The 25,827-nt window shown below is 43.4% G+C and overlaps 1 protein-coding gene across 1 annotated transcript in view; it reads left to right on the forward strand.

The window, feature by feature from the left end:
• The window catches only part of ARHGEF33 (Rho guanine nucleotide exchange factor 33), an 85,689-nt gene extending 60,169 nt beyond the window's left edge, over positions 1–25,520 (forward strand). Inside the window, exons 11-18 of the mRNA XM_025355033.1 lie at positions 1,462–1,594; positions 3,622–3,705; positions 4,828–4,911; positions 7,385–7,533; positions 8,521–8,685; positions 10,266–11,079; positions 16,117–16,256; positions 23,802–25,520. Coding sequence (XP_025210818.1) covers positions 1,462–1,594; positions 3,622–3,705; positions 4,828–4,911; positions 7,385–7,533; positions 8,521–8,685; positions 10,266–11,079; positions 16,117–16,256; positions 23,802–23,931 — 1,699 coding nt within the window. The 3' untranslated portion in view covers positions 23,932–25,520. The remainder of the gene's footprint in view (positions 1–1,461; positions 1,595–3,621; positions 3,706–4,827; positions 4,912–7,384; positions 7,534–8,520; positions 8,686–10,265; positions 11,080–16,116; positions 16,257–23,801) is intronic.
• The last annotated feature ends 307 nt before the right edge of the window (positions 25,521–25,827 follow it).

The raw sequence follows: 25,827 nt of genomic DNA on the forward strand, positions 1-25,827 counted from the left end.
GAGGTACATTGCAAGATGGAGGAGAGAGGGATGGAAAGATAGGAAAGGTGCTTTGTAAAATTCAGGGAGTAGCAGGCCAGGCCTGGTCAGTAGCTGTGTTAGGCTGTTTTCACATTGCTATAAAGAATACCTGAGACTGGGTAATTTATAAAGTAAAGAGGTTTAATTGGATCATGGTTCTGCAGGCTGTACAGGAAGCATGATGCTGGCATCTGCTCAGCCTCTGGGGAGGCCTCAGGAAACTTACAATCATGGTGGAAAGCGAAGGGGAAGCAGGCATGTCACATGGCCAGAGCAGGAGCAAGACAGAGAGACGGGAGGCACTAAACACTTTTAAACAGTCAGATTTCATGAGAACTCACTCACTATCATTATCACTTGATAGGACAGTACCAAAAGGGATGGTGCTAAACCATTCATGAGAAATTCTCCCTCATGATACAATCACCTCTCACCAAGCCCCACTTCCAACACTGGGGATTACATTTCAGTATGAGAGTTGGGCGGGGACACACATCGAAACTGTATTAATAGCCTACTCAGACAAGACTCTGTCCTGGCCCTGTATTCATTCCTCTTAGAAATTGAAGAAAAGGAAAAAAGAAACCCTCTCATACCCTACAACTCTCTGAGCTTTTTAGTTGCCAACTTTAAACAAATTTTCCTACTTACCTAAATAGCCTACTGGTAACTGAGAATAGTCACATAGATGCCACCTGAGTGCTGCTTCTACAACACTAATTAGAATAGACTATTTTGCACATCAAATAGGAATAGCTCTAAAACATGGAAAAAGGTATCCATTAGAATTTCCACTGAGTGTCATTTAAATGAGCATGTAAAAAGGTCTTTCAAGTGATGTGCTCTTTATTTATTTGTATTTTATTTATTTATTTATTTATTTATTTATTTATTTATTTATTTATTTTTGAGACAGAGTCTCGCTTTGTCACCCAGGCTGGGGTGAAGTGGCGTGATCTCAGCTCACTGCAACCTGTACCTCCCGGATTCAAGTGATTCTCCTGCCTTAGCCTCCCAAGTAACTGGAATTACAGGTGCATGCCACCATGCCCAGCTAATTTTTGTATTTTTAGTAGAGACAGGGTTTTGCCATGTTGGCCAGGCTGGTCTCAAACTCCTGACCTCAGGTGATCCGCCCAACTCCCAAAGTGCTGGGATTACAGGTGTGGCATGCCAGGCCTCTTTATTAGTTCAATACACATTTGTATAGAAGCCATTAGTAAAGGGTTTTTTTGTTTTGTTTTGTTTTGTTTTGTTTTTTTGTAGTCAGGATATCTGCTATTAGGTGTGCAATGAAAAACTTTTAAAAATCCTAAATGCAGGCCTGTGACTCAGAGTATGTTGGATGGCCGGGAGAATGGGCCCTGCTGCATGTATTTTTGTAGGGTCCTTTCTTCTCCACACCTGGTTTGTGTGATTCCGTCTCTATTCTGTTTCAAGCCTCTTCCCTGGCTCTTTACGGTATCTCGTCCAGCAGCACCTGGATCTGCTTCACGCACTGCAGGAAAGGGTCCTGAAGTGGCCACGCCAAGGCGTTCTTGGAGATTTATTCCTTAAGTTAACAAATGATGAGGTAAGGTTTTTTCCACCCCTTCATACATTTTACTTATATGGATTTGTGTCTCATTTGTCTGTTTCTCTTAATAGAGAATCTAGAAGCAATGAATTTCAGAGCTAGAAGAAACACTGAGATCTAGTCTAACTTTCTCATTCTACATACAGATCATGGAATGATTCAGAGAGATATAAAAACCTTGCGGAAATCACCCCGCTAGCTAGGTAGTTGGAGATGAGTGACTTTCAGAACCCTAGGTTAGGTCTTCTGACTTCTAGTTCATAACTTTCCACTGTACTATAACTGCCTCCGTCGAGTATGCATGTGGATGTGTGTATGTATTGTGTGTGTGTTTGTGTTTATATAAATGTATGTATATATATTTGTGGGCTGGGTGTAGTGGCTTATGCCTGTAATCCCAACACTTTGGGAGGCTGAGGCAGGGGAATTGTTTGAACCCAGGACTTCAAAACTAGCCTGAGCAATACAGCAAGACCCTGTCTCTATTAAATTAAAAAAAGAAAAAATGTATATGTACATTAAAACATGTATATATATGCATGTGTATATATATACACATATGTGTACATATATACACATGAAATATATACACACACATGCATATCTATACATATGAGAGTTTGTTTATACATGTGTATTTTCACACACAATTTTCATTCCTTGGGGATTTTTTTTTTAATGTGATGGGTGGCTATTATCTTGAATTTTGCAATCTCTATAATATCCTACAAAGGAAACATGATCCAAGCCAGAGGCTGCAAACTCAAATGCCTACAGGGCCAGACAGTGGCATCAATGAGTGAAGTGAACACAGTATGGACTGGTGTGAAGTGTGAGCTGCAGTGGAGCAGCTGTGTTGTTTTACAAGGAATAGCTACTTAGCTTTGTCCAATCATTATGCAGGAAAAAAGGACTAGAGTTGCCAGAGCTTCTGATATTTTAAGAAAAGCTGGAAATCCAGAGTTTTGTGGGAAATTTTCTTATTTTTAAAAGATTGTGTGGGCTAATTAAAATTGGTCTGCAAGCCAGACTTTGCCTGAAATCAATTTTTGTGTATCAATTATTCTCATCTGTGGGTAACAATACAAAGTTTACAAATTATTTTCTTCTATAGACTAGAGTGGATATAATGTACTAATATCCTCTAATATCACTTTTACTTACTTGTGTTCAGTATTCTTCCTTTTGCTGAGAATTATTATAACTTTATAAGCTGAGAATGATTTTCCTAAGGGGATAATGCATAGATAAATATGCAATTAGTGGAAATATGCAATTACTAGAAAATGTTGTGAACTACTGATCTGGATGATATGAAGCGGGATGGGCAGAGTCCCTCATCTGGATGTAGATGATTGACTGAAATGAAATTAATTACAAAAATAAAATATATGTTTTTATTGTTAAATGACTAAAAAAATACATTTTCAACTTACATGAACCTCCCTCCTCCCTTGGTTTATTATTTCACTTTCTCTCATTAGGGAGGAGATGCTGAGTTTTGATTCCAAAACAGTAGGGATGTTTACCTTAAAACCAAAATTTTTTTTTAAGATACATTTTTTTTTTTTTTTTTTTAAGACAGAGTCTCGCTCTGTCCCCCAGGCTGGAGTGCAGTGGCGCAATCTCGGCTCACTGCAAGGTCTGCCTCCCCGGTTCTAGGAATTCTCCTGCCTCAGCCTCCCAAGTAGCTGAGATTACAGGCACCCGCCATCATGCCCGGCTAATTTTTTGTATTTTAGCAGAGACGGGGTTTCACCATGTTGCCCAGGCTGGTCTCAAACTCCTGAGCTCAGGCAATCCACCCGCCTTGGCCTCCCAAAGTGCTAGGATTACAGGAGTGAGCCACTGCACCCGGTCTAAGATAAATTTTTTAAAGCCTCAAAATATATAAAATAAAGAACATATTAAATGAATAAGATAATCTCTGCAAAGTACTCTTCTTTTACATATATGACTCTATGAAAATATTATAGATCCTTTTTTCAGGTTCTTACCATGCATTTTTTATGTTTGTTTTAAAGAATAATTTCTTGGATTATTATGTTGCCTACCTAAGGGACCTGCCTGAGTGCATCTCATTGGTTCATGTTGTAGTCCTGAAAGAGGTGAGTTAACACCATATATATGCTATCCTTCATCTGCACGTGGTATCATATGATGTTGCTCATCCATGCAGTCAATACAGCACATGCACTCTGCTTTCTAGGCTGGGGAATGGCCCGAACACAGCCACTAATACTACTACCTGGCGTTAAAGGAACTCACTTGTGGATCAGTGCCATTGTGTTGGTCCTCTCCCTGCCTTACTGACCCTCTGTTCCATTCCGTTGGAACTATAGACAAACTATAGTTCTATAATGGGCGTTCTATGCAGAGATCTCCAGGCTGCAGCTCATCTGCTGTATGTGGCGGGTTTTTTTCAGTCTCAGAAGAGGTGAATCCGAATATTAAACTTCAGTTATCCTTTGTCGGTTTATAAGATCATAAGGTGGCTCTAGTCATGTTGTTTGAAGTATTGCTACTGCAATGATGCATTAGGTGCTCAGTAAGCACATATACATGTATAACAGCTTAGTTATTTCAGATCAATAGGAACAAACAGTATCAGAAGCCCCAACACTAAGAGTTAATCAAATTTCACAAGAGATGAGAGGCTCTGTCTTATTAAGTTTCTACTTCAACCCCCCACTACTCCCAACCCAGTATAATGCCTACCATGTTAGCTTTCAGCAAATACCTGGGAAAGAGAAGAGAGAGAAAAGGAAGGGACACGGAGAAAGTACAGCATGTTTTCTGCAGCTAGCTGACTAGTTTCTAATGACACTCCCTTTTCCACTCTTCTGAGGCACCAAGTCTCCCTTAGAGCCTATTACTACACCATTGTCATGATTACTTGCTGGAGAGTCTTAATGAATTAATCAACTCAAATAGAGGTTATTGAGTGCCGGCTTCTGTCTGCAACTGCGCTGAGTGGAAGGAGAGGGTAGTTTGGAAATTTGGGTAGATTCAAAAGAAGTATATGATATGCTCCCTATGGGAGAAGAGCTGTCTCCTAGGGCATGTCCCTGAACATGTGGCCTCTCCCATGAGAGGTCAATGCTCTGTGACAATCTCTGGGAAGAAAATGCTCCAGGAGGAAACCCTTCCTACTCTGGTGGGACCGACTCAGGTTCTGCTGCCACAGATGGAGGAACACTGAAGAGTGACCTGACCTTTTTTTCATTCAGGGTGATGAAGAGATTAAATCTGACATCTACACGTTGTTTTTTCACATAGTCCAGCGCATCCCTGAATATCTGATACATCTGCAGGTAGGCATGGGTGGGAAAGCCACCAAACTGATTTGCATGCTAAATAATTATTGGTTTTGGCTCCCAACTGAGAAATATTGTAAAGCCTCAAGAATCATTAATATTTCTAAGAAGTGTTTACTTCGATTGCTATGATTATCCCATAACCCATGATACCCTGTGGTATGAGCTAAAATCTCTCTCTCTCTCTTTTTTTTTTTTTCTTTTGAGACAGAGTCTTGCTGTGTCACCCAGGCTGGAGTACAGTGGTGCGATCTTGGCTCACTGCAACCTCTGCCTCCTGGGTTCAAGCGACTCTTCTGCTTCAGCCTCCTGAGTAGCTGGGACTACAGGCATGTGCCACCATGCCCAGCTAATTTTTGTATTTTCAGTAGAGATGGGGTTTCACCATGTTGGCCATGCTGGTCTTGAACTCCTGACCTCAAGTGATTCGCCCGCCTCAGCCTCCCAAAGTGGTGGGATTACAGGTGTGAGCCACTGCACCCAGCCTAAAATCTTTATTTCTAAAAATGTTCAGCTCATTATGCTTACCTCTGAAGTTCTGTCTTTACTTACCAGCAACTTCCACCTCAGCTGATCCAGGATCTTTCTATAACCACTCCTGCTAGATTCTAAGCACTTCATTCAGTTCTTTCCATTTTGGTTTTACAGCTATCTAAATGCCACCACCTGACATCTAAATATCCATCTAATCTGCTCACTTAACTGCTATCCAAAAGACTACTTTCTTTTGGCATGGGTCCAAGGTTCTACCATGCCATGTTTAAGCTTTATGTCACAGAAAAGGCATGAAGATGATGAGCTGATGTCTTCACACCATTTTCCTGCAGGGCTTGTGATATCCTGGAGGAAGAAGAATTGAAAGAGAGGCTCACTAATCCCCACCAGATCCTCTTCTTCCCACCACCCACCTGTTCTGGTTTAATTGCTGACTGATCTTCTTAAGTAATGAAAGCATCTTAGAAATGCTTGGGACTAATCTCAGGTAGAAGTAGTCCAGTAGTCCAGTAGTCCAGTATCAAAGTATCAAAATTGAAAAGACTTTTTTTTTTTTTTTTTTTTGAGACAGGGTCTGGCTCTGTTGCCCAGGTTGGAGTGCAGTGGTGTGATCTTGGCTTGATCTTGGCTCACTGCATCCTCAACTTCCCAGGCTCAAGCAATGCTCCCACCTCGGCCTCCTGAGTAGCTGAGACTATAGGCACTTGCCATTATGCCTGACTTACTTTTGTATTTTTTTTTTTTCTTTGAGACGGAGTCTCGCTCTGTTGCCTAGGCTGGAGTGCAGTGGTGCAATCTTGGCTCACTGCAAGCTCCGCCTCCCAGGTTCACGCCATTTTCCTGCCTCAGCCTCCCAAGTAGCTGGGACTACAGGTGCCCACCACCACACCCGGCTAATTTTGTATTTTTAGTGGGGACGGGGTTTCACCGTGTTAGCCAGGATGGCCTCGATCTCCTGACCTCGTGATCTGCCCACCTTGGTCTCCCAAAGTGCTGGGATTACAGGTGTGAGCCACCACCCGTGCCCTGAAAAGACTTTCAATTGTATATAGCTTTAGATCCTAAAAGCATTTTCTCACAATAATGATCTTATTTAATCTTTTCAACAATCCCATGAATTAGGTATTATTGTTGTCACACTTTACATGAGAAAATGCAGGGCCAAAAAAGTTAACAACTTACCCAAGTTAACACACCTAGTAGGTAAAAAAAACTAGGACTGAAACCCAGGTTTTGCAAATAGTAGAATATGGCAAACAAGACCTGGTTCTACTCTCTGACTTGAGTTCAAACCTTGCCTCCATTATTTACTAGATGTGTAACCTGATGAAGATCATTTACCTTCTTTGTACCTCAGTTTCCTTATTTGTTAAATGGAGTTTATAATAGTACCTATTTAAGCAGGTTGAGGTAAAAATTAAATGAGATAGTATACGTAAAGGGCTTACTACCTGGCGATAGGAAGTACTAGATACATTTTAGCTTTCCCAAATCCCAGTCACATGCATGTTCCACTACAGCACAGCGGGGAATGTACAGCGGGGAATGTAACAGGAGGGGCCACCAGGCTTGATCATAAACATCCCCCTCCCTCGCCTGCCTTGATGCCTGACATTGTCAACATTGGTCTGGCTCTTTTGAGTTAAGGCACTGCTTATAGACAGTAATTGTTAGAATGCCCCTATTACTTCAGAGGTCTAATTAGGAGATGCTTCTGACTTTTCAGATGAAATTATTTTATGTTCACATTCAACTCAAACAGGTCCGATAGTAACTTATTTTCCCTTGGTATGATAGAAAGCAGCCAGTGTATGGTCATACTTTCAGCGTATAATTAGGTGGGCCATGTGTAATGTTCGTTGTTTTGATTAAATGGCTATCAATCTCCCACAATAGATCAAGGTAAGGTGCAGAAGAGACAAAACAAATTTTCTTGCTAATTATGCAATGCTGCTTCCTTTTCCCCTCCATCCAGAACGTCCTGAAGTTCACAGAGCAGGAGCACCCTGACTATTATCTACTACTGGTGTGTGTCCAGCGCCTCCGAGTATTTATCTCACACTACACTCTGCTGTTTCAGTGCAATGAAGATTTGCTTATTCAGAAACGGAAAAAGCTCAAGAAGTAAGGTTCTGATGGTGCGGTCTAGAGGGTCAAAGACCAGTTACTCTGGGTGTCTTTCACAAGTAACCACGTTGTGTGTTAAGTAGCTGAAATGCAGTGGTGGGAGGTAGAAGGGAAGAGAGAAGGGGAGAGAAAGAGCTAGTCAGACTGGCTACAGGAGCAAGTCACTGACTACCCGGTGGAAATTATTTTAGCAGAATAACACTTCACTCTACTGCTTACATAGACCCACTCTCATCCCATGTTGCTAACCACCTCAAAAATAGTTCAACGACTCTAAACTTGCCTGGTTCAAAATTGCAGTTAAAAGGCCACAACATAGTTTTCCTTATCAGTTCAACAAGTATTTATTGAGCACCTATTGTGTGTCAGGCACTGTTCCATGCACTGAATATACTGAAAGGAACAAAACGGCCCCAACCAAATCTTTGCCACGTGCAGCTTCCTTTTTAGAGTTGGACAGTGAACAAATAAATAAGATGGTGATATGTGATATGGACAAAAATAAAGCAAATAAGGGAGAGGAATTTCGAATAGGTTTTATATTAGGGAGAAATAGGAAGGGTTTATTAGGGAGAATCTGAGCTTCGGAGGGAACAGAAGCAGCCCACAGCACAGCTTCCTAATGACCTGGATTTCCTTCAATTTCATCCCAACTCCTGTGGAGGAAAACAGAATCATTTCTGTGGAAGCTTCAGACCAGAAAAAGATGCTGTCTCCCAAGCCAGGGCTCCTGTGATGGAAGATGTCTCTCCATACCCCCAACCCCTTCCCCCAAGTTCTTTTCAGCCAGTGAATCAGCTTCCCTACTCTTGTCAGCTTGCACCCTATTAAGCAAAGCAACTTAGTTTGCAAAGGCCCCTGGAGATAGAGACCTTCACAGCAAACTTTATCTGAGACATCTCTCCATCTTTTTTGGCATAATCTGTGTTCAGAGAGCCAGTTTGCCACCGTACAACCTGAGAACCGTTATTTCCATTCTGTTAGGTCATCCATGGCGAAGCTGTACAAAGGGCTGGCTTCCCAGTGTGCCAATGCCGGGCAAGATGCTTCCCCCACTGCAGGTCCTGAGGTTGTCCGTGACACCGGGATCCACTCAGAAGAGATGCTGCAACCCTACCCTTCTGCTCCCAGTTCTGGCCCTGCTGTCACGTAAGCACCTGTTGCTGTGGGAAGGTTAAGGTCAATGCCTTTGGGACCCAGCCAGTCTGTGTGGGTTAGCAGGGCAGCCTAGATTCCACCGTCCCCTTTCCCTATCAGGCCTATATGTGCCAGCCAAGCAGACAACCCAATGCTTGGGTCCCAGAGGAAGGCACTAATGTTAAGGGACAGGTGTAGAAAGTGGGAAGAGAGGCAGAAAGTAGATATTTATTTCATGGATCACTTCAACTCTTGAGGCAGTTATGAAACTTCATCTTTGAAATGTAACAAATAGAGTCAAAATATGAAACCCCTGGAGATTATACCCAGATGGAACAATATGGCTGCCACTGCACTCTGTGTATGGAAAATAAAACCCCCAATCTTTCTTCCAAGTTAAAAGAGAATTCAAATGAGGTCAATATTTTGTCTCACTCTTGCACATGTTAACGTGAGACCTAATTTTCATTTTAAGACCACTAGAGTAAAATACTGGTTTTAGCATTTATATTTGCGTTTTTTGTTTTTTTTGGTTTTTTTGGTACTGAAGTACAATGGCATGATCTCAGCTCACTGCAACCTCCACCTTCCCAGGTTCAAGGGATTCTCCTGCCTCAGCCTACCGACTAGCTGGGATTACAGGCACGTGCCACCATGCCCGGCTAATTTTTGTAGTTTCAGTGGAGACGGCGTTTTACCATGTTGGCCAGGCTGGTCTCGAACTGCTGACCTCAGGTGATCCGTCTGCCTCGGCCTCCCAAAGTCTTTGTGCATTTTTGTGGTAGAATTAAAATATGAATACATAAACTAGCAGAATAACCACTTCTGGTCAGTGTCCATTTACATCTGTCAATGTAAGTCCAGCACAACTGGACATCCCATCTGCTGGTACCCTATCCTAGTTTGTAAACTGTGTAAATTATCCATTACCCATGACTCCAAAACCAAAAACCCTCCATGAAATTGGGCATATCGAGTGACAGCTTTTTTTTACATATTGTTAATTCTTTGTGGGTGGAAGTTTGAGATGAATTATATAGCATGCTTTACAGTGACAACGAATATTTTAAAAATTTTATTATGAAAATTTCAAATTTACATAGAAGAGTACAGTGAACTCCATATGCCCTCATTCAGAAGTTATCAAGATCATGCCACGTTTACTTTATCTAGGAACGTAATTTGTTTCTGAGTGTGAAGATCCACAAGTCGAACAAAAGTTGAGTTTCCATTATTTTGGATGACTCTGCTAGGGCAAGCAAGGGAGAGAAGAGAGTTGAAGGTGTGCCTTGGAGCACCGCGGGTGGTGAGGAGGGTCAGGGCTTCCACGCGGGGTGATGCCCGTCCCTGGCCCGCAGGCCATTTCCCAGAAGCTCAGACAATACCTTCGGGTCTCCGCTCGACGGACTGCCTTGTCCACTCTCCGCCTGGGGACGGGGGTTCGTGGGAGCGCCTTAATGGAAGTTTGTGGAGCTTGGGACGTGGCATGCGCAGGCGCCTGGGAGGGCGGCCAGGAGGGCCGCGGGCAGGCAAGAGGCCTGCACTAACCCGCCGTCAGCACACCTCTTTTGTACTCTGTTTCCCCCCTAAAGCCATCTGATGCCCCCAGTGAAGAAAAGTCAACAGCAGCAAAGCCTGATGGAGAGCATGCAGCCCGGGAAGCCCAGTGACTGGGAGCTGGAGGGCAGGAAGCACGAGCGTCCCGAGAGCCTTCTGGCACCGACGCAGTTCTGCGCGGCCGAGCAGGACGTGAAGGCGCTGGCCGGGCCCCTGCAGGCCATCCCGGAGATGGACTTCGAGCCCTCTCCGGCCGAGCCGCTGGGCAACGTAGAGCGCTCCCTGCGCGCCCCGGCCGAGCTCCTGCCCGATGCCCGCGGCTTCGTGCCCGCGGCCTACGAAGAGTTCGAGTACGGCGGCGAGATCTTCGCGCTGCCCGCGCCCTACGACGAGGAGCCGTTCCAGGCTCCGGCCCTCTTCGAGAACTGCTCGCCCGCCTCCTCCGAGTCCAGCCTGGACATCTGCTTCCTGCGGCCCGTCAGCTTCGCCATGGAGGCCGAGCGGCCGGAGCACCCGCTGCAGCCACTGCCCAAGAGCGCCACGTCGCCGGCGGGCAGCAGCAGCGCCTACAAGCTGGAGGCGGCGGCGCAGGCGCAGGCGCATGGCAAGGCCAAGCCGCTGAGCCGCTCTCTCAAGGAGTTTCCGCGTGCACCGCCCGCCGACGGCGTGGCCCCGCGCCTCTACAGCACGCGCAGCAGCAGCGGCGGCCGCGCGCCCATCAAGGCGGAGCGCGCCGCGCAGCCGCACGGCCCGGCTGCTGCCGCTGTAGCCGCTCGCGGCGCGCCCCGGACCTTCTTCCCCCAACAGAGGTCCCAAAGCGAAAAACAGACCTATTTGGAAGTAAGGAGGGTAAAGTAAAACCGAATCGAAACCCACAGCGTCGACGACCCCAAGTCTAGATCTGCAGGAAGCATCCCGAGTTCTCCTAGCGTGGAGGGGAGCGGGGCCGGGCGAGGCTAGGGGCTCGGGAGCGCGCTCGGGGGGGCGGCTGCGCGAGCCGTCGGCGGGCGGAGGCGGAGGCCGAGGGAGAGCAGGGGCAGCCCCCGCGCCCTACAAGCTGTAGAGTGCTGGGCCCTGGAAGGCAAGTGGCAGCGTCTGTTCTCCAGTACCAGGACCCAAAGAGCATTCCTCATAAGGTACACGAGGGACGGCAGAGGTAGCAGAGAAGCCCGTGACTCTTTAGACCTGATTTATCACACACACATTTAGGGAGTTATGGGGAATCTCTTCCTGCTTATGTTAAGAGTTGCGCTTTTTTCGGAGCACTGCACGCCACGCAGGTCCCGGCCAGTGTGTTTCTTCTCCCTGTGAGGTGTCGTTTCTATGTGGAGAATATGGAACACGGCGCCCCAGCGTACCCCACTTCCTCCGGGCAGCATTCTTGCTTGTAGCTAGGGAGGAGGCAAGTTGCCCTAGCTCAAGGTAGACTCGCTGCGCAGTTTGCTGCAAAGCCAGCTTTATTTCTGCTTGCTTTGCTTTTGACTGGAAAAAAGTGTCCTATTAGTTTGAAAACTTCTTTGGGACAGGGACATTCCAAAATAGAAACACCTTCTTTGGCCTCAGTGAATGTTGAGGTATTTTGATGGCCAACATCTGTGTCTGCAGGTCTACCGGTGTTTGGTATTTTGATATCTAATTGTGGTGTCTGCAAGCCTGGAGGGCATTTAAAGAGGTCTTTAAATACTTATCCAGGAAGTGCTAATAGTTTCTGAGCAAATAATTGCTCTGATCTGATTAAGCAGAGCATAAGTAACATGATAGCTCTGACCTGTGCGACCACCCTTCCGGTCCAACTATTCTCATTTTCGAATGGAAACAGTGATCATCACTGACTTTTTTCATTCATTCATTTTTCAGCAAACACTGAGTGCTTGTCTTGTACCAGGCTCTGTGCTAATTACTGAACATTCAGAAATAAACCAGTCTCTATCCTCCGGGGCCCCTGGCTTAGTACAGGAAGGAGACACAGGAACACAGGATTATGTGATAAACTGTGGGAGCACATGGGAGGGATATTTAAAACCTTTGGGGTCATGGTGGTCAGAGAAGGCCTCCTAGATAAGTTGAATGTCTGAATTAGATTGTAAAAGCTGCCTAGAAGTTGGCTAGGGGAAGAGTGAGGTAGGGAAGCATGAGAAAATCTGGGTGATGCCTTTTCTCTGGCATACTGTGCCAGGTCAGAGTGGTGGAAATTAGGCCAGAGGAACAGAAGGGGCGGGATCATGAAGAGCCTTGGAGCTTGCTGCCCACCTGCACTCCAGCAAAGTCTGTGTCTGGTCCCTGCAGAGGACAAAAACGTGGTAGTGTGCTCAGCCAAAGCTGCTGAGGTTCCCTGGGGTTCTCAGATTTTCCTGTAGCTCTGATTTTCAACTCCAAGCTTCGTAAAATTTGATTAGGCAGAACTTTTTGGAGAAATCAATCTTAGGCATGTGTCAGAGTTTAGAAGTTTATTGAAAGGGGAAGTAAATGGAAATTATAGTGCCAATTCAGTGTGACTTAGGATGAGCAGAGGTTTACATACAAAACCTTCTAACTAGTATAGTCTGTACTGTAAAGAACTTTTATTTCATATGTGATAGCAATGTCCTTTTGTAGTTGACTTGTGAAAAATTTGGGGTTCAACAATTGCAAGGCAAAAACCATTAATCAGAAATAACAATATATCTGAGAAGCAAACAATGAGTAATATATTTGTGGCTGTTTACCAGACATACCAAATAACAATAAACAGTGTGTCAGGAACTGTTAATTGCACATACTGGACAGCAAGTTTCATCTCCTAACAGTGTCAGGCATGCGCCAAGTCAGTTCAAAATGAGATACCAAGGAAATGTCAGATGGAAGTCAGTTAAGAGAGGCATTTTCTCTAGCAATAGCATTAACATTTTCAAGCATGCAAAGTTCCCGTTACTAATTTCTGTTTCTGGACACGATTTTTCTATCTAAAAACTTAAAATGGCCTGGTTGTTAGGAGTCCTAGAGAGAGGTTGCATGCAGAGTGCAGGTGGGCAGAGACCACGTGGGCATACATATGTGCATGAGCATGTATGTGCATGTCTGCATGTCTAAGTATATATGTGCATGTTTGTGTGTGTTGGAGGTGGTGGTGGGATGGGGTTTTAGTTGCAAAAGATAAATCCCTCAAAAACTCTATCCTTAAAGGTATCAACTCTTTGCTTTTGAGATGTGCAAAACCCCTAGTGTTTCATCCCTTTGTATATCTTTCACCCAGCCCAGCAGAGCCAGCTGAGGCCTAGTCTTTAGTGTTCTGTCTCTTTTAGAGTCAAGAAAGAAGATGGTATGCTCTAGTGAGAACACATGACTGTGAGGAGATCTAGGCTCTAGTCCTGGCTCTGCTGCCCAGTAGCTGGGTGCTTTTGGACAAATCACTTGGCTTCTCTGTGCCTCCAGTTATCTCAAAATAAGACAACCTGTCTCACAGGGTTGTTGGGAGGATCAGGCCAAAGAAGATACAGTTTTTGAGTAGGCTTTATAAAGTATGAAATGCTATTGAGATCATGGTTCCATAGAAAGATTTTCCTTAAACCATTACTAGATTTAGTCACTAAATAGTCTCTAAAAGCGCATTTCTCAAAATATGGTCCTTGGGGGCAGTAGCAAATGCATTGCCTGGGAACTTGTTATAAATGCAGAATTTGCACCCCAGACCTACTGAATCAGAATTTAGGATCATTCCCAGGTGATTGATATAAACATTAAGTGTAGGTGGGCAGAAGCATGCCTTAAGTCAGTGGTCCCCGACCTTTTTGGTACCAGGGACCAGTTTTGGGAAAGGCAGTTTTTCCACAGGCTGTGGAGGGGGAGGTGGTTTCGGGATGATTCAAGTGCATTACATTTATTGGGTACTTTATTTCTATTATTATTACATTGTAATATATAATGAAATAATTATACAACTCACCATAATCTAGGATCAGTGGGAGCCCTGAGCTTGTTTTCCAGCAACTAGACGGTCCTATCTGGGGGTGATGGGTGAGAGTGACACCCAAAGTGTGTCACTTATGTCCAGTTTACTCTGTAATCTCATTTTGGTTGCTGTGACTGCAGAAAACCCTGCTTCACAAAGATCGGATGCTGAAAATGGAAGCAGGCTTTTCAGTGCTTTGTGGCAATCTCATGATATTCTGCCTTGACTTTAATCCAGAACGTATGGAGATTTGAAATTGTCTCAAACCTACTTTTAAGGCCACCAGATGCAGCTGTACCATTGAAATTCATCAACTCACTTGCCACTATAAAGCCTGCCACCAGATGCAGCTTAATTGTCACTTGCCACTTACTGATAGGGTTTTGATATGAGTCGGCAAGCAATTGATTAATTATGGTCTCTGTGCGGTCAAACCTCTCTGCTAATGTTAATCTGTATTTTCAGCCACTCCCCAGCATTAGCATCACTGTCTCAGCTCCACCTCAGATCATCAGGCATTAGATTCCCACAAGGAGTGGGCACCCAAATCCCTTTTATGTGCATTTCACAGTAGGGTTTGTGCACCTGTGAAAATCTAATGCCACTGCCGATCTGACAGAAGGTGGAGCTCATGAAGTAATGCAGGCAATGGGGAACGGCTATAAATAGAGATGAAGCTTTGCTTGCTCACCCACCCCACTGCTCACCTTCTGCTGTGCGGCCCAGTTCCTCACAGGTCACAGACCAGTACTGGGAGTTGGGGACCCCTCCCTTAAATCATTCGTTTTCAAATCTAAGTGTGCGTAAGGATTACCTAGGCCTCACTGCAGAGATTCTGATTCAGAAAGTCTGGGATGGGGCGCAAAAAGCTACCTTTTAAATAAAGGCCCAACCTGATCCTGTAGTGGCGGGACCACACTTTAAGAAACACTGCATGTCTATCTCCATGGTCTAGTTATGAATCTTAGTAGAATCTCAGAGAATTTCTATATCTGCAACCCCCAGTTCTCAAAGTCAGACCCATATGTTTTCTGGGGGGAAAAAAAAATCCATCCTCACACTTTGCTTCTCTGTCAGCAAGCAGTCACCCATCTAATTCATGAGACTTCTAGGGCATCATTGGTGTGGTTTTTGCTTTGACTACTTGGGGTTCTCTAAAGGTTATTCAAAATTCAGCAGCTGTTTTTAAAGTTGCTTTTAAATTATAGTCACCTCAAGGTGAATACTTTGTTCATATGGAATATAAACATATATAAGTGCATATCTGGCTTGTATGCATATAAATATACATGCACTTCTGTTTAGCACATCTCACACTTAAAAAACTAGAGAGGTCACAAAAGATGCAGCCTTATTTTTAACTTATTTTACTTTATACTCCAAATAGCATAGGTTAAGAATTGTAAAAACTGTATTACAGGCACATTTTCAGGTTGAAAGTATTAGTTGACATTTTCTTCTAAACAGGTCTGACTTCTCAAAAATGCCTTCCCTTGTTTATGCTTAAAATGGAGAGTTAGGAATATGAGTTTAAAACTAGCATTACAAGTAAGGAGCATCCTTATTTTGTAGAAAGAGAAACACCTGGAGATGTGAGGGTTTTCTAGCACGACAGGGTTGGTGTCAAAATAAGAATTTATTCACTCGTGGAGGATGTTCTTGCAGTCTTCTTTTTAAACATTAGCTAATTTTATTTCCTTATCTTTAATTATTGTTATATATTACACTAGACTATTTGCCTTGATACATAGAAAATACTACACTCGGCAGGAAATTATCCTCTTTTCACCTACTGGTTTCTTCATTAGCCTAGGTTTGCTTTAGTTGGGATTGGGTGCCCACTGGTAATCTTTGGCATGGGAGAGGAAAGTCACACCACCACAAAATTGTCCCATAGTCAGGATCCATAATAACGTTGGAAAGGAGTAAAGAAAAAAATCCCTCTTTTTTGTTTCCAGGAGATGCATTTAGAAGATACTACCAGATTCTGTCCCAAAGAAGAAAGAGAAAGTGAACAAACGTCTTTCAGCGATCAAAATCCCAGGCAAGACCAGAAAGGGGGCTTTCGCAGCTCCTTCCGCAAGCTCTTTAAAAAGAAGTGAGTAGCCCTTAGACAAGACAGCCTTGTAACTCATTTCCCTTTGGGCTCAATCTTGAGGTTTTAACAATAATAAGTATCAGGTACCCTGGTCTCACACAACTGCTTCGAGTGCAGTGCCTGCAGCCAGTAGCCACAATTCTGGCGGGGTGAAGATGTTTCCCATTGTAATCTCCCAGAGTAGAAGCAAACTCAGCTGTCTGCCCTGCCTCTTCTGTCTTCTGTCCCTTCTTCCTTGTTCCCAAAGTCATATGTCCCAAGAGGAGTGGGCAGAGGTGGTTCCCTTGAGAAATGAGCTGGTGACAATCAAAGCCCCTTTAGACTGGGAGGAGTGGGATCCGCTATTGGGGTTGGGTGTCCTGGGTGCTCCATCACATCTCCCCATCTGTGGAAAGTTGTCTAAGGGATCTCAGTACGTCTGCATTTGGGGGCCTGTTGTCATCCTGGGTGCTAATTCATGTTTATTGGGACTTCTGTTAGTGCTTTCCCTGAATGAGTGGATTTGGCTTGGCCCTAGTTAGAAATCACTTTAATGGAGTTTCTCTATTCCATAGGAGGCAAAAACAAGGCATTTTCCTCCTGTGGGCCTTCTGAGATTCTAGGTCGTTGTTGTTTAAACATCATCCACCAGACATTTTGGTCAGCACTGTCTTACAGTCTAGGAGGCAGTGGCCACGCCCCAGCATAAAATATAAGGAAGAGAGAGGTGAGCATTAGCATTTGACCGTAGAGGGATTTACCAGTCCAGCCACTGCCTGCCTGAGAGACTGCTGTTTCAATCTCCACTGGCTCAGCCTACCTCTCTCTCCCTTAGATTTCTCCTGCTGCTTAGTTACTCTTGGTGGAGGATGTTCTTGCAGTCAGTTTTGAATAACAAGTGTTCATATTTTAGTAGATGGAAAAGTTAAACAGAGGCATTATTGCTGCCTTTGGAGAGTTGCCGATAAGTGAGGAAGCACAGGGAAATCACCTTTTCCTTGAAGGTCGAGGTCACTGGCTGATTTAGACCATGGTCCTGATGGAGGAATTGGGGGCAGCCCTGGAGTGAGGACTTTGTTTTTGCTGGTTTGTCTCATTGTAATTATCCTCCTGTGGGGAGGGTGGTACTGAGATTGGTGGGCCTCTGACTGTTGGTCTCTGCCTCTTGTTACTGGAGAAGGGGCACTAGGAAGGAAGAGCAACAGCTCTGCACTTGGCCATAGCCCTGCATTCTCTCTCAGTTTTGCTAAGGAACCCAGTGCATGCTTGCATGCTGTTGCAGGATCCTCAACCCACCTTATTCAGGGTTTGAAGAATTGAGAATTGTATTCCTCTTTCTAGGATCATAGACTTACATCTTTCTTGACCCAGTGCCAACATCTGTCAAATTGACAGGGGTGGGAGAACCTGGAAACAGACACTTCTCCATCCCACCCTTGGGATTTAGACTCCTGAATCTTTCTTGAGATGGAGTCTGGCTCTGCTGCCTAGGCTGGAGTGCAATGGCGCAATCTCGGCTCACTGCAGCCTCCACCTCCCGGGTTCAGGCTATTCTCCTGCCCCTGCCTCCCAAGTAGCTGGGATTACAGGTGCCTGCCACCACCCCCTGGCTATTTTTTTTTTTTTTTTTTTGTAGAGATGGGGTTTCACCATGTTGGCCAGGATGGTCTTGAACTCCTGACCTCAAGTGATCCACCTGCCTTGGCCTCCCAAAGTGTTGGGATTATAGGCGTGAGCCACCATGGCCGGCCAGACTCCTGAATCCTTCTAAGGACTGCACAATCCTAAGGGCACAGCTTGAGCCTAGCTTTTTTTTTTTTTTTTTTTTTTTTTTTAACCAGAGTATTCCCAAAACAGCCATTTTTTGCCCACTGTCATTTATAATGACTGGGTGCTGTCCGTTGGAAAGCAATGAGCAATAGATTCACCAAATTCCTATTTATCAGAGAGATGTAAGAAAATGTTTTACCAGTGACATGAGGCAGAGGGAGTGGATTTGTCCTCTCTGGACTCAGAGGGCAGAACTGGGAGCAGTGGCTAAGGGGAAGAATTTCTTAAAAATGCAGCTACATGGAACTGGAGCTGGCTACGGCCTGAGGGAATGGATTCATGAGATGCTTCTGGTCAGGGATGCTATGAAAGTGGTCCCTGCATCTAGTGGGAGATTGTTGAAGAAATCACCAGAGTCCTTTCTAGTGTGGATATTTGCTTTATCTGTAGTTTGACCTTGTTGTAGCTTGATCTGAGTAATCACATCTTTTTATCACCTGAAACAAGAAATTAATGAAGCCTTCGGACCTATAATTTTAAAGCCCTAGCATGTAGAAGACCAGGCTTTAGCTTTCTGTAGCTCCCCACCGACCTTGGTATAATGTAGAGGACTTGCTATGGGCTCTCCAAGTTCATGTTGATTAATTGCTGTCAGTCTTCTTGTGGCTGTTCGGGATTCTCCTTAGATAAAGAGCCAGTAGATTCCCTTAGTCCTCTTGTCCTTTCTCATAGATCAGTCCCTCCTGCATCAATCACGTTGCCGCCACCAATACTGGTGCTGTCCTTTGTATTTAAAATCCGAAGTGTTGTCTGAGTGGAAGTAAAGGTGGAGCCACACAGATGACTGTCAGTCTGGCAGGCTTTCCTGGCTTTTTAGATCTGGCCTAGGGCAGTCAGTACCATCAGGTGCTTAGGGTGCTGCAGTGGGCACTTCAGAGACTTTGCATGGGTTGAAGAGGCAGCTTAAGTAGCGTTTTCTGAGTGTTTTCATATGAGGACCATGGAAAATTTGCTCCATTATAAGGTAGAGAGGAAGGTCAGGGAGGCCCCAGTGTAGCACAGGAAGGGCAGTGGCTTTTAACTCAGATGAGAACACACCATTCTTCTCATCAATTAAGCATTCGATCTTATATGCATGCACTATGCAAGACACTTGTATAGGAATGATGAGCGACATAGTCCCAGCCGTTACACAGGAACTTGCACTCTGAAGTCAGGCCTGTGGACAGTTATAGGAAGGAACCAGAAGAGACATTCAGCCCATTTTCCTCCTGCATGTCGGGAGGTCAGGCTGGCAGCAAGCCCTGGGACTTTAAGAAGTGGCCAATCCTGAGTACTGGAGCCATTGTAGAGCCTGGTCTCAGAGGTCCAAATGGGCAGTGCCAGCAAAGCCACTTGTGTCGTGTCTGGGGCTCGCTGCCTTCCTCCCCCACAGCCCTCTGGAGGCTCATTCCTGTCTACACTGACACACTTTTTGTTCCATAGGGGCTTGTTTGGCTGGTGGCCCCACACACCCAGAATGCTGCTTCGGGATGAAGCTAGGCATGGAGCCAGATGCAACAGAAAACCTGAGAAAGGGTTCTCTTCCCTCTGAGGCTGGGAGGGCCGAAGGCTCATACCCACAAGGATTCAAAAGGGAGAGTCAAGTTGACATCATTAAAAAAATCCTGAAAAATACCCACAATATTTGGGGAAAAGAATGACCTTCTGATTGTTTCCATCTCAGGCACATTTGTCCTGGGCAGATACAAGGTCACATGTCCCTGAAAGGTACCCAGAATTGATCAGAATAAAGGCTACATATCTCAAAGTTTGGAAATGTTAAGTGATTTTAAACATTTTAAATGAGGATTCTTAGAGGGAACAGACTTGACTGTGGTAGGCTGATGTTAGCTAGACTGATACTTATTCCCCTGCCTTTGAACAGGATGGAAGGCAAACTGTCCCATTCTAGAAGGATCTATACAGAGGCTGTCAAAGACTTAAGCCTAGATTATTGTGAAGTCTGAGGCAAATGATACTTCATCTCAATAGATGCATCTTGCAACACTTACGTTAACGTGTATTCTTGATGGCAGATGTGACAGTGGGGAAGAGGATCACGTGAGATAGCTTAGGTGTAGGGAATGTAGATGGTACTCTGTCTCTTTCTATCCTCAAATTTCGGGATAGTGGAAGATAAGGAATATGGCTTCCAAATGATTAATTCTACTTCCTCGCTCATTCTCTTCCTCTTTAGCACTGTAAAATTTACATGCATCAGAGTGTCTCCCTTCTTGTCATCACCCTCCATCAATCCCATCACTGTCTATTTTCTCAATCACACACAGAGGGAGTACTTCTACAGGGCCCCGTATGTAATCATTTTATCTCAGTGAATCCTCTTCTTTTGGTGTCTTCCCAGCAGTTTTTGTACATGCCCAGCCTCAGCTGTTGAACAGACCATGTAATAGAAAGCAGGGCTGCTAAAGAATCCATTGATAACTTTATCTCGCCTATTCTCTGTCTCCTTAAAAGCTCATTTCAAGTCCCTCTCCCACTCTTACCCACTTTGGAGTTCTCTCTCCTTTTCCATTTCATTTCCTATATAACTTTAACATTAAAGGGGATAGTTGAAGGGGTAAACATTTTAGATTACTTAACCTTAATTACAAATGTTTCTCATAAGCCATTCGAAATCAACCATTCAGTTAAGGGTCTTCAATATACTAGGTTCTGTCCAGCACAAAAGATGTAAGAGAAATAGTTTCTGCCCATTAGGAGCTTACAGATCAATTTAAGGGTAACCTAACTATTAATACAAGATATAGTATGTAGCACATAGTAGGCACTCAACAAATATTTATTAAATGAATGCTCATTTGCTTTGGGCTCTCCAAACTCATGTTGGTTAATTGCTGTCAGTCCTCTTGCAGCTGTTTGGGATTCTCCTTAGGTAAAGGGCCGGTGGATTCATTTAGTCCTCTTGTCCTTTCTCATATATCAGTCCCTCCTCCATCAATCAGATTGCCTCCACGATACTGGTGCTGTCCTTTGTATTTAAAATCTGAAGTGTTGTCTGAGTGGAAGTAAAGGTGGAGTCGCACAGGGCTGTTGCTTTGATTACCAGGGCTGACTGACTGGCCGACAGGATGGGTGTTTCCTTGCCCCTTTATTTCTTGAGACAGATGCATGTCTCCTAAAGCTTTCACGGAGGATAGTTTTTCCAATCAGAGAACCAAGCCTTCTTAAGTCAGAGGTTTTTGCAGCACTGGATTCAACTACCCCCATCCCCAGCTCAAAACAAGCTTTCAAGGTTTATTTATAGCAAATCTAGACTTAGTATGACCTACTCAATGTGCTATTTTCTTTGTCACTTGAATGAAAGGAAAAGTTAGCAACAGGTCTGTTGTCTTTTCCTCTTTCCATCAAATACTTGGATGGTTATGTGTCAGTGTGTCCTGGCAGCCATTGTACCCTTCCCCAGCGAGTGTGCCTGTCCCTATAATGTCTGCTCAGATATGCCCTGCAATCAGCCACAGGGCTCCAGGAGCTCAAAAGCCATTTCTGTTTTATAGAGAAAGGGAATAAAAGCAAATCTGCTGGCCTTTTCTCCTTGATCCTGCAGGTTATTTCCTAGTAATTTAGCTATGCACTACTTAAGAGCCTAATGGCCACACCTTTGGAAGAGTTCAGGTGGCCATATACATGTAAGCATTATAAAGAGGTCAGTTATAAAATGATTTTTACAAGGATGAAAATGAGCTTTTAGTCATGGCTATAGTAGAATGCTGGATTTCGAAAAGGATGAGCAATTTAGCTGTTAGTTTAATTAATATCAAGAAATGCAGAGAAATTTAGATACTGGAGACATAGGGAAGGTACAATTTGTGAGAAGAGCAGTTAAAAAAATTTAAGCTGAGTTTGTGGACTTTGAAAACTAGACAGGGCGATTTTGGCATTTGTTTCAGAAATGGGAACGCAACTGGTGAAGATTTCTGTGGTCCTTGGGGCTGGTGGTGACATCAAAGCTTTCCTATTTTCAGGTAAACACTAAACAGTTGCATGTTGGAACCATCAAAGTGTGACATGTTGGGTTTTGGATAGACCAGATGTAGCTAAGAGGGGAAATACGAGGCAAAGATTTCAAGTTTTGACTAATGACTTTCTGATGAGTAACTGTCCTGTGGGGGAACAAGAAGAAATAGCAGCCCAATTCAAATCCTGCCCCCAACTTCCTGCCCCTGAAACATAGGCATTCCTAGCCTTCTGAATAATGGAAGACATAGAGAAAGAATGAGATGGTCAAAAATATATCTTCCTAAATTTGGGGCACAACTGCACTAATCAGGGATGATTTGAACTGGAGGTAGGGGGATCTGTGAAAGATGAGAGAAGGCCTGGAGTTTTAGGGTGGGCCATGTGGAGGCTCTTTCAAGGGAGAACTCAGAGGCGTTCCTGAAAAGGAAGAGAACCTCATCCCACCCAGATATCTTGCTTGATGAGTACCCAGATGTACTGGAGTTGAGACAGAATAGTTTTTCCTCTCTGCACTGGGATATAGTGGAAAGGTGTTCCTTACCAACCAGAAATAGAAAGCATGGTGGGCGGCTATGGCTTCATCTGTGATATTGAATATCAGGGGACAAAGTGAAAATATCTAGTCAGTCATCAGGTTTTCAGATGTTAGGGTTTTTAGTCTTTGTGGATCCAGCTTCTTTCCTTGAATAATGTAAAGAGATGTTTGAATTCTGCCCATTAATTCAGTAAATGAGAGTCATGATTAACTTATCTAATAACAAGAGTGAGGACTCAACAGTAGCAAACCAATGATAGTGCAAGGACTCGCAGGCCATGGATCCTTCTTTGGTGGATAGTAGAAGCATCCCTGACAGCCTCAGCATATGGAGAACTTGGTCAGTTGTATAGGAGCTTTGGACAAGCAACTTCATGTCTAACATCACTTTCATACACCCTGCATGAGGTTTTTTGATATTGGTTCTTAGTGTCTGGACTAGTTTTACCCATTCTAGGTCAGAGTTTAAGCTAGGCAAAGGACCCCAGTCTAGCTTTTCAGAGGTTATTTCCAGAAAGCCTCCTCCCTCCAGGGACTTCTGACATGAGAAAACTGGAGAAGGTGCAGAGCTGGAATGGATTACCCAAGTGGCTTAACCAAGATAAAGGAAGAATGCACCCTCGACTGGGGACTCAAATGGACTGATTTGAGTTGTTGACTATTGATTGGCTTTGGTCTCTTTTGTGGTGGTTGAGATTATAGTATCTCTGCAATCTGATTACTGTATGAATTTCTGCATTCTACCAAATGTAGCATATATGTGTGGTTGGCTTCAATAAATCTTTCATTTACAAATGAAAACAAACAAAAGCAAGAGTTTGTAATGTAATGCCAAATTCAGTGAAGGTCCTTGATAACCTTGGTTGAGAACCATGATTTCCATCCATTTTAATTTAAGGTCCTTGGTAATTTGTGGAGTTGTTACTTCATTGAATCAAAAACAGGATTTCTTGAATTTTCTGAGCTTTTGTTCCCCTATTATGATGTAATTACACAATATCTTACACTGACATATACAGTTGTCACAATTGTCCCCATAAAGCATTAGAAAGATATTCTCTTTATGTTCAATGCAAATCTTAGATACACATGTCCTGAGTCATGAAATTCAGGGGAGTAAAAAGTATTCCAGTTCTAGGAAGCAACTGTTTTACAAATGCAAAACAATTGGGATAGATAAAATATTTGAAAACAATTAAAACCAAATCAACCTGTACTTTATCTGTGTGCTGAGATTTTAGGTCCAGTGGATCAGAATACAGGGAAAAAACTAATGAGAATCCCTCAATGGATCCTTCACCCACCAAACAAGATTTCTTCAGAAACCGACTTGCTCTTGCAAATGACCTTGACCAAGGAACAGCTGTGTAAAACATACTTAAAGTTGTATTGTCAAGTGGTAAGATGAGGATAAAAAGCTTGTATATATCTGTGTAGGAATATATATATATATATATATATCGATGTATAAATCCCTGAGGAAAACTAATATAAATACTTACATATGAAACTAAATCAACATACAAGACATTGAAGAGATGAAGATTAGTTTCTGGTTAAGATCTGGCTTTTTGAACCTCAACACTGGGGAAAAGGGAAAAGAAGACTTTTCACATCATTACAGAAAAACACAATAAATTTGGAGGAAAATAAACGTTTGTAAGAATGAAAACTTCCACCTTGAAGTCATTCCCCGAGTATAATATTGAGCATGTTCATATTTAACATGGATGTGAATTTTATGCTTCCTAGGCATTTAACTTATTAACTCATCCAGTGTTCTTAGACTAATTACACTGTTAGGGGCCAGTTCTGTCTTGCTTCGTGTCTTCCAAAAACCCCAAGGCAATATCTAACATCCCTTAAGTCAAAGGATTAATTAACAGAACTGTATTTTATATGTTGCAAATCTGAGTTATGGAGAATTTGTGCCTAAACCATGATTCAGAAGGTTCAAAGCTTAAAAACACATTGATCTCCAAACTTGTTCTGTGGTTATGGAAATCAGTAAAGGGAACAAGGATTTCTGTAGAAACTGGGGAGAGAGGAAGGCAAAGAAACATTTTCCCTTGTGTGGGTTGAGCTGAGGATGGAAACAGTCCAGTCTGTGTTTATTGAGTACTCGGTATTCAACATCCGCTAGTGATCTTAAGTGTCACACACACTCATGACCAGATGGACTAGGAAAAAAGCAGTGATTCAGCCACATCCTCTTAAAAAGACTTTCTGCAGCCTGAAAAGAAGGTGGCAACAGCACCAAACTTCAATGGCTCACACACAGCAGTTGCTACAAACAGCAGGTCAAAGTGAAAATTCAGGATTGCATTACTTGACTGTTTTCCTATTTGGTAAAGAAACCAAGCTCTTAACGGCTCAGATAGAGGAATCAAATTGCAACGAGGCCTGCCTGGCTATGGGGTGATCAAATGTGCTGTGTTTCCACATGGATATGTCTAAGATGGTCAGCATCCTTGATATGCCCCAAACATCAGATTTATAATAGAAAAAAAATTGGGTTTAAACAATTTGTCTTTATTCTCAGGCAGTTCCCTATAGTAAATTAGGGGTATTTGGTTTCTTTTCATTCACAGTCTTGGTACTCAAACTGGTGTCTTCAGAAGCTGTTCCTCTATTGAAGCGTTTGTTGATAAAATAGGCAAAGGTTCACTTCTAAGTGTTAACAAGTTTTCTTCTTGTCTGATGACAAATTAGGAACTCACCTACTGCATTTTGAACAGTAGTTGTCTGGAACACATAAAGGATCACTGCCAAGTTTTTTGAGTTGCCAGTATTTAAGTTTAAGCTAAGATTTTCATTTCCCTGAAGTTAATGAATGCATTTGAAATTAGATTTTTCTCTTATTATCAGAATGGCAGTGCTTGAAAGCACAATGCCAAATCGACTGGACATGGAAAGTGAAATACTACAGAAGTCACAACCTATTAAATAAAACATTAACACAATAAAATTCCTTTCATCTTCAGTTTATCACTAAAATTGATCAGTTACTAGACAGGTTTAAAAACTATGACACACCTCACCAATTTTATTTTGGTAGCATCCTCTGAAAAATCTTGATGCTACATCTGTAGCATAACTCCAAAATAATTGAGTTATATTTTATGAAACTAGCTTATGAAACTAGTAATAATTAACGCTGCTACTTACTCTCCAGGTGAGTGCCCATCACTTGATACCTGGAGTTTTCCGGTAGCTTTCTAACTGCCTCCAAGTACTCTTTGCTCCCATCTATCCTGCATGTCTCTA

The sequence above is a fragment of the Theropithecus gelada genome, chromosome 13, assembly GCF_003255815.1.
Source record: "Theropithecus gelada isolate Dixy chromosome 13, Tgel_1.0, whole genome shotgun sequence".
NCBI classification, from domain to species: Eukaryota; Metazoa; Chordata; class Mammalia; order Primates; family Cercopithecidae; genus Theropithecus; species Theropithecus gelada.